This window comes from Pleurodeles waltl, chromosome 7 (assembly GCF_031143425.1).
Source record: "Pleurodeles waltl isolate 20211129_DDA chromosome 7, aPleWal1.hap1.20221129, whole genome shotgun sequence".
Taxonomy (NCBI): Eukaryota; Metazoa; Chordata; class Amphibia; order Caudata; family Salamandridae; genus Pleurodeles; species Pleurodeles waltl.
The window spans coordinates 109,426,049-109,435,900 of record NC_090446.1 but is presented as its reverse complement, the minus strand read 5'-3'; the positions used below and the strand labels follow the sequence as shown (position 1 = coordinate 109,435,900).

General features: G+C 38.8%; 1 protein-coding gene across 3 annotated transcripts in view; it reads right to left on the bottom strand.

Annotated features, from left to right (window-relative positions):
- Positions 1–450: 450 nt before the first annotated feature.
- Positions 451–9,852, bottom strand: part of LOC138303787 (DEP domain-containing mTOR-interacting protein-like) — a 140,233-nt gene continuing 130,831 nt past the window's right edge. For all 3 annotated transcript variants that reach the window (XM_069243198.1, XM_069243196.1, XM_069243197.1), the window contains one exon: positions 451–2,600. In XM_069243198.1, coding sequence (XP_069099299.1) covers positions 2,475–2,600 — 126 coding nt within the window. In that variant the 3' untranslated portion in view covers positions 451–2,474. The remainder of the gene's footprint in view (positions 2,601–9,852) is intronic.

Here is a 9,852-nt window from a genome sequence, read left to right as displayed (position 1 = left end):
TGTTGGATTTTGAAGCCTGGCCTTCAAATTATACAAACTAACTAAAAAAGGTGCTTACACCTGCTAAGGTATCTTACCAGTGCAGTGATCTTTACTTCTCACTTAGGTGTTGTCCCCTATTGCCTACATGTATACCTGCTTGTAAACAAGGGCTCTACCTTTTGTATTTTTAATAATTGATTTTCATAGTGCTTACACCCAACAGTAGCCCTAAACTATATCTACCTTCCCCAGACTTGAGGAAGTTTGTATCCACTCCTGAAGCATTTGGGTTGAGATAGACCAAATACCACAAATAAATCCATGCAACTGGGAGTTTAAAGTGCCTTCCTGAGATCCACTTCTCTATTCCTCCCTCCACTTTGTTTTCAATAATACTCATGCAGTCAGCAAATGATGCCTTGACCCAGATTTAGTGCTCAGTCAACATAAACAAGTAAAATAAAAAACTTCAATATAATAAAATGTTTTATTTATATTCCTCTGTATTTACAAATACATTTATTTCATGACTTAAGATAAATATATTCAATATGCAAAGTCAGTGGATCATTCAACCAAAAAGATAATGGTTCAGATGTCCCAAGGAGAGACTTATAGCACAAGAGTTAAGGACGTCATAGGCACCATGGGCATGATTAGACAACTAGTAAAAGCAACACAGTTGGTACGATCATGAAAACCTTACATTTTGTCATAAAGCTTTGTTTGAAAAATACACCATTGCCAAATCCTTGAATGTGACCTAAACCATGTTATGTTTATAAGGTTTCTTCAGAACCGACACAAATCCCCATTCCTACGTACATATTGATAATCGCATCTTGAGGTTTTATCCCTTTTTCATCCCATTCTCAGTGTGATGGAATAATTTCATTAGCAGTTATTTAAATGGGCAGGAAGAGAACCATCTTGACTACTGGTGGTCATCCAAAAGCATAAAAAAAGTCAGACTAATATGTATAATTGTAATTCTCAATTTCTATTGTCATTCAGAAAGTCAAACCTTCAGATGTATGACCATCAAGACTAGTTCATGATCTTGAATCACCAATTTGTCCCTTGAACACACATTAAGTAACACTTTGCAATTATAGTGAACACCAATTTCAAATGCTCATGCATAATTTGACATCAGTATCTTATGTATGTTGGCATCCAAATTTTGCCATTCCCAATTCAAATAATTCTAATGTTTGGACACTAGTTTCTGCAGCCTTAGGCAAGACATGCCTTCAGATTTACAGAGAATGCCACCTGCTTAGGTTTATCGCAACAAGGTATGCACCCTCACTGTATCTCTAAGAGAGTCCATAATGCAGGATTTCATGTCTTGCGTATTGATAAGTTTGCCCATTAACCTGAATTTCTGTCTGGAGACCAATCAACTCAGTATATGGTCCTATAAATTAAAAGACATAGCAGTAATTTCATAACAAAACTAAAGGGCACAAGAAAAGTATAAGATCAGAGCTCAGCTATTTGTCCCATTCTCATCTTATCAGCTCTTAAACCAACATCTGCCTCTCCCCTTAGGTTTTTTCTGACTTTCCCCGCAAAAAATAACTTAAGACTGGAGCTCTATAATAGTAAATGTACATTTTTCACTTGACTGGCTCTCTACAATTTTGTGATTAATTTTTCTTCTTTCAATCCCATCAGTTCTATTTTTTAGGAGTTAGTTTCAGTGGTTTCTTGATTAGAACAACCCCTGCAATGTAACTTCGTTAGCTAGAGCAAGCAGTCATTATGTTTCCGATATTATCATTTTTCATGCTTTAAAGTCCAAAGCTGGGGAATGTCTCGCACAAATAAAAAAAACTGTAAAAAAAAACATGGTTCACTTTTTTCCTCATCCTTTGCTTTTTTTCCTCAAATGTTGGACAGCACTCCTTCACTTATAGGATGGCTCATATGACACTGTTTGAAGGAGAGATGAAATGTTGGGGGTCAAAAGTTAATTTGGTTTTAGCCTGAGAAGGTAGCACCTGAAAGAAAAGGAAAATTCCAAAGGAAAATATGAAGTCAAAACTCGCAATGTGATCCTACTTCTAGACCGGGGAACAGCTGGTTCAGGCAATGTATACTCTGCAAACAAATACAAAGAAACTACACCTCTATTTAAAGCACACAAATAAACAAAAGCTGAAGACTGGAGGTATGGTTTTCTTCCATGCTTCCACAGTGATGAGGCTGTAGCACTAACTCTTCCGCACGCTAGGTGGCGCTGTTCTGGCATTGCACTATAAGAAAAGTTACTTATGGGCACTGAGAGCATCTCCACAGTTACGGAAAAAGACCATAGCACTTTAAGGCACTTTTCACTGATACTTTGTGCGAATGTTTAGCGACAGCAAGAGGTTTATGTTTATGTTCACTGGATGTTCATGGGTAGGCCCTAGTGGAGGTATTCAATGCCTACATGGGTGGTGGTAGAGCCCAGGTGTCTCTATTTGTGATGGCTCCTCTGCACTTCACTGCACAGCCTCCATCACCTCAAGCACCAGGGTCCGGGGCCCCGTCATAATCAGGCTGCTGATTCGCTGGTAGTCCAAGTGTAGCACGCACACCCCATTGACCGACAGCACAAACTGGCAGACCTACGAGAGAAGAAGGGCAAAGAAGCACAGAGAAGAATTCAAAATGTGGTTGAATATGGGCAAGTATGTAAAGCTGTTCCTGCAGGTCAACTCGCTTCTAGGCACTTTAGGAATCAGTAATTGTGACAACCAACAACCATCAAATCTGCTCTGGCTAATGAGAGACTTTATGACTAGACTAAACAAATTACTCTTTTGGGTTTTGACAAGTTAAAATAGCGAGCAGGAAGAGCGTAGATAGTTATTTGATTTTTAAAAAAATACAAGCTAATTCAAATAAGCACCATTAACCAGTTTCATTAACCAACTGGAATCTCAGTAGCAGTAGATGAAGTGTACTCGTTCTAAAAAGAGCCTTTTGTAACAGGTTAACTTGAATTTCCACCAGGGAGGGCACCAGCCACCACCAGAGAGCGGTACATGTAAGGGTTGTTTAAGTGTACTGCTAAGAATCAGTCCTAAAGTAGGGTGAGAAACAGAAGAAAGTTAATCTGTGCTCTGTAGTTTTGCTTTGAAATTCCAGACCGCTGCAAATCTAGGCCCATATTTATACTTTTTTAGCGCTGCATTTGCGTTGTTTTTTTATGCAAAATCGGCGCAAACTTCCAAAATTCAGTCGGATTTTGGAAGTTTGCGATGCTTTTGCATCAAAAAATGACACAAATGCGGCGCTAAAAAAGAATAAATATGGACACTAGTGTTTTTGGGTAAAAAAACGGTTCAGGCAGAAAGTCATTGTTAAGTTGAATTCACACCCGCTAGCCGAATGAAGTTAAGAGTAAGTTTATTGGTGAATAATTAAAGCCAGCACGACCACTCGCAACGGCCACCAGGTAGCAACTGACATCCTGGAATGTCCAGTGGCTCACTGCTGACCCCCGCACGTGCACATTCCACCGTCTAACACACGAGATACAAAAGTGAACACAACACATCTTCACTCATGAATGTTCTAAACGATGCAAGATAAATACAAATAAGACATAGAGAATGATTGTAAAATATAAAAAATATAACATATTGCAATAGGATCTAAAATAAGCAAGGTATGTAATATTAGTATCATAACATAAAAGATAACTAGAAAAGTATAGACACATTAAGCGACATAATCTTGCAGATCCGTAGGTCGTTTGATCCCTCTGCCATATCTGCTACTCGAGGGTGCATTAGGAGACTTACCTTCCTCCCTCTCTTTGTGTACATCAATTTCTGCACTTCTATTTTCTCCCACCTCTTTGTGTACATCACCTCCAGGATGCACTTCACCACTTGCACCATTCTCATTGCAAACTTGACCATTTTCTCTTACCACCCCTCTTAAACCAAGAGACGCTTCTTCATTCTCAAACATCCACAAACCATCTAACCCACGGTGCTCATCTCCACTCCCCATTTCTTCTTCCTTTCCTTTTCTACATTTCACTAGATGACTCATGTGCCAAACTTTACCATCATCCAATCTCACAGAATTATTACAAATCTCCCGGATGTCTAAAGGTCTGGAAAACTTAGTATCACTCTTGCTTACCCTAAAATGGAAGTTTCACCCGGACCATATCACCCTCCTGTATCTTACATTCTCTAGCTCCCCTGCTACAATCCTGATAAAGTTTGTATTCCTTTTGAGAACCCAATATATTTTCTCTTACCTCTATAGGTGACCAACTTAATAATCTGGACCTCCCCAGTCAACCTTTGTTATTCTTCATGTAAAGAACTCTTCCTCTCATGAATGTGAACTGACTACACCCTGTGAATGTACGTGTAGTACAATACATCCAGATAGTTTTCCTCACACTGACCTTCCAACTCAAATTCTTACCTTTTGCCATTTGTAAAGAACCTTTAATCACTCTATTGATTCTCTCAACTTCACCATTACCACGGGATGGTATAAGGAAGTTAATTTGTGCTTAATACCATTGCTTGCCAAAATCTCCCTCATAATTCCACTCTTGAACTGCACACCATTGTCTGACACAAGATTTTTAGGAAGCCCTTCCCTTTGAAAAACACTCTCAAGAAACGCTCCTACAGTACCTGCACTAATATCCCTGAAAAAAATCTACTTCGGGCCATTTAGAAACATAATCCATGGCTACCAACACATATCAATTACTACCATCTTCCTCACATACTCGGCCCATGATATCAACTCCTATAGTTTCCCATGGCATGTCCGGACACAGCACAGGATGTAGCGATGGTTTCATTACTATTTGGGATTTATCAGCTCCCTCACACAAATCATACTCTCTGATAATCCTGTCCACCTTCACATCCATACTTGGCCACCAATAAATGCTTTTATTTATTTTTTGCTCTTCACTATGCCCAGATGTCCCTCATGGCACAATTTAATTATGGTACATGTGAGTCACTTGGGTTGTATTACCCTTACATCTTGTAGAATATTCCCATCCATCAATGTCAATTCGTGACGCACTTCCCAAAAACTCTTAAAGTCTTGTTCAAGAAATCTCTTCGCTGGCATCCACTCACTATAAAGTTCTTAATGTCGTTCAGTGTAGAATCCTCCTCATAAGCCTTTTCCCACTCCTCATCAATGGCTTTCATATCCTCCACTCCTACCCATGCCACATTCAATTCCTCCTCACAACCATTGGAGGCTTATTCTAATGCTAATTGAAGCCTGCTTAAATAATCGTCCACTCTATTCTTAATTCCAGGTACATAGAACACCTTGTAGCAATAGTCCATTAATCTCAGTGACGTTCTCGCAATTCTAGGGGTGGCATTGAGTAAACCCCCAGTGGTCAAGAGTTTTGTTAATGGCTTGTGGCCACACCTAACTTCGAATTTATAACCCCAAATAAAATTCCTAAAACATTTCAGTCGCCATACAGTCACTAGTGTCTCCTTCTCAATGACCTAATATCTCTCTTCCGCTGGTGTTAAAGCTCTTAAAGCGAAAGCTACAGTAAACTCATTTCTTTTGTTGTCCACCTGGCCCAGCACGGCCCCTAAACCTTTATTGCTAGCATCAGTGGTGAGAATGAACTTGGGTCCAGGGTCAAAACCATGCATATTTTTTGAAGAACAAATGTTACTTTTTATGAACTCAAATTCTAACTCTAGCTCTATGCCCAAAAGAATTTTACCTTGTTTTTTAATAGTTGGCGTAAATGATAAGTTTTCTCTGAAAATTTTCTCACACATTTCGCATACAATTCGGCCAACCCTAGGAAAGACCTCAACTCATCCTTGTTAGTAGGACTTGGATCTTCTTTGATGGCACATAACAAATCATCTTTGGGTCTAACTCCATCAGCTGTGATCTCATGGCCCATGTAATTCGGAAACTTTACTCTACATTTACATTTAGAAAATGTGGCTGTCAACCCATGATGTTGTAAAATCTTCAAAACCTTATCCACTCTGGAATCATGTTGTTTTACACTCTCCCCCATGACCAATATATAATCTTGGAAATAAATCACACCAGCAAGATTTTTTAATAGGTTGTGCATACGTTTTTTAAACACTGCTGCCGCCAAAGCCATTCCAAATGACATACGCACTAACCGGTAACATCCAGGTGGAGCTATAAAAGCTGTCAAGTTCTTACTGTCCTCATGCAACCTGATTTGGTGATACTCTGATGATAAATCAATCGACGTGAACCAACTCATCCCCTTGGTGTTTGTGAGCATCTCACTTATTTTAGGTAAAGGAAACTTTTCTACTACTATATTCTCATTGAGATTCCTCAAATCCTCAAACAAACAAGTTTTCCCATTGGTGCGCCTAGCAACAACAATCGAGGCAATCCACTCTGTGGCATCAACTTGCTAAATAATGTTTTCTTTAAGTAATCTTTTGATTTCCCGATCCACTTCCTTCCACACTATCCAAGGTAGTTCTCTAAATTTGTATACTCTAGTTACTGCTGTATGTTTTGTATGCATTTTGTGAGTATATACCTCTAATGTGCCAATATTTCCTGTGAAAACGTTTTGAAATTTGTTCTTAAAATCGTTTCCATTCCCATCACTGGTAACAAGAATTTGTTCATCACTATTGGGATCTAATATAATACCTAAGGCTCTCTGGTCAATCCAACCTAAAACAGAAGGCCCCAAAATCTGAAACATACAACTTGCTCTCCATTTTCCTCCCTTTGAATTCGAATGATAATGTCCTCTACTCCATCATGGGAATAGGTTCTACTGTAAAACTTTCCGGAGATATGTCTGATGGTGTTAGTGTATTACATTTTGGGAGCAAACTTTTTCTCCCAAATAACTTTATCTACAATTGTGCACAGAGACCCAGAGTTTGCAACCGTGAGTAATTCTAATCCCCGCAATTTAGCCTTGCACACAGGTTTGCTCCTAGATTGTTGAGAAAGAAAATGTACACCATTAATGTCTTGGGAAATCTTCTCCTGTGCATCAAGAACTCCAAGAACACATTCATCCTTTGACCCACGGTATTCCTCAGAAGATGTATCAGATTGCAATTCTGAATCAAAATGCTGGGCCTCTTGAACTATTTTACCCTTCTTACTAAATTTACTTTTCCTACATACTTTTGCAAAATGTCCAGTAATACCACATTCCCCACATTTCTCGTTGCACGCAGGGCATTTAATGCTATAACTTAGATGTGTCTTGCTACCACATCTGTAACATTTTTTTTTTCCTGCTGTTTATTGGCCGTCTTTCTCATGTCGTCTTGACTAAGTTACTTTCTTGTTCTTGTTCTTTATTTTGCACACAATATCCTTCTGCTAATCTTTGTTTTATTTCTGCTGCTTTGGCACACTTGTTAGATAATTCTGCTTTTTTGACTCTAGCAATTACATCCCCGAGAGGTGCTTCACCATAAAACCAAAGTCTCTCCTGAAAATGCTCATTGTTGACACTCACAATAATTTGATCATTTACCAATTCGTCATGCAATTTGCCGAATCTACAAGTGAGTGCTAAATTCTTCAAGGCTGAAACCTAGTCTTCTATTGATTCCTGTTTATTCTGTTTCCTTTTTAAAAAAAGTGTGTCTATCAATAGCAATGCAGAGTGACATTGAATAATATTTGTCCAGATCCTCAAGCATATTGGAAAACATCTATCTCACTAGCACCTCGTGGTTTCTTCTCAAAGGCACTGTATACAATAAGACCTTGTGGTCCTAATGAATGTAAAATATTTTTTTTTTTCTTTCTTTCCTGTGATAATTTCTCATCCTCTATGGTGTCAATATAGTTTAAAAAATATTGTTTCCACTCATTCCATTTGATTTGTGGCTAACCTTTGTTCATTAAGAATGGTTGCGGTGGAGTCAAGGAGAATGTCTGGGATGCACACATTTATTAATTATATATTACTATTTCTCTAAATAACAAGGAATTCCACAGTGCAGAACTAGCCAACTAACATATGGCTAGTAGGGCCAACCTCCTACAACTGCAGTAAGATGTAAAACTCCTAAGAAGAACTTGTCTATAATGAATATTTTACAGAAAGGGCCTAAAGAGAACTTATTGAAGGTGTGCCTACCACCGAAGGTTAAGGCACAAAAGTAAATAAAATACACAGTACCTCAGTTTTGATGGTGTGCCAAATACTCATGAAAATGTACCCATCCAGCATGTAGGAGGAATGTGTTGATATCAAGACACACTCGGTAAGTGGCTGTGCATGTTTATTCAGTGTCAAGATACAGGAGCCACCGTAAACATGTCCTGTCCCCTTCCCCAAATGCCGGTCCCCGGTCTCCAAGACAACCCCAGCACAAGCCCATTACAGGCCTGCATTCCAATTAGAACGTCAACAAATCATACCATCTCTTCCCCCTTTTTTTTTTTACATAACAAATAAATACTTGCTAATTAATAAAGTACACAATACATTTGTTTTTTTTGTTAACATAACCTGACCCTACTTGATAATCTATAAGGAACATGGCAAATTGTTTGAAAACTGCAAAAATAAACAACTAATAAAAAAAAAAAAAAATAACTATAAAATCAATTTTTTTTTTTACTCCACCATAAAGTTCCAGAGTCCCTAATAATGCCATCTTACACATCTGATCTCAGCTTCCAAAGTAAAAAGTTTTCACAGGTAGACCTGCATACACACATCTCCCCAGAATCCATGGCTCCCCTTTGGGTACTTGAACTAAACAAATCTTTGATCTGTACAGAAGGACCATTACCACAACCACTCTCACATTCGTTACTACAACCACTCTTACATTCAACACCTTGGGAAGAGTCTTCGGATATCTTTACAACCTTGGGCAGATTCCACCACCGGCCTCCATCAACCATTACTGCATTGCCACATTTTTTTTTTTACCCCAACAGGTTCACTGAAACAAGCATCACCTTTTTTAAAATACTTTTTTTTAATACGCACTAAATCCCCCGGGCAAATCATACTCAGTTTGGTGGCCTTGATGAAGTTGTATCTCTTCATCATACGTTCTTGTCCCAAATCCACATTTTCCCACTTGTATACACCATTCCTTTCACTCATCCCCTTATCTTTCATTGAACTTGCTAACCAAGACGGAAACAAAATGGAAGTTGGTTTGCGACCTCTTAACGCTTCAAAAGGAGACACCTTAGTCAAAGAATGAGGTGTAGAACGATAAAACCATAACATGGTCTTAACTGCCTCTTGGGTGTCAAAATTATTATGTCTAGCCCATTTTATGCAATCCCCAACTACTCTATTCATTCTCTCAACCAAACCATTTGTTTGAGGATGATATAGTGAACTTTTCAAGTGCCTAATGCCAGACTGTTGTAAAAAAAACTCTCCATTTCAGAATTAACAAATTGCAATCCATTGTCTGAAATAATGGCTTCAGCAAAACCTTCCCACATGAAAATATCTTTAAGGAAATTGACTGCATTGGTCGCAGACGGTGTGGCAAAAAAACAAACCTCCGGACACCTGCAGTGGTAGTCCATGAGAACGAAAGCATATCGCAAATCGTGAGGAAGAAAATTAAATGGCCCGACCATGTCTATGCCTAGCTTTGACCAAGGTCTTTCTGGAATACTACTAGTATGTAAGGGCAGCGTACACACCTTCAGCCCCTTCTCAGCAGTATTGTAGATCACACACCCCTTGACCACAACAGAATGTTGTTTCCCTGATGCGTTAGGTTAGTAGACGTGCTTATAACATCAAATACAGCACGTAAAACTTTCTGACTAACCTGATCCAAGATGGCTGCTGTAAACTGACGCGGCGGGCTTCATGCGTCTGAA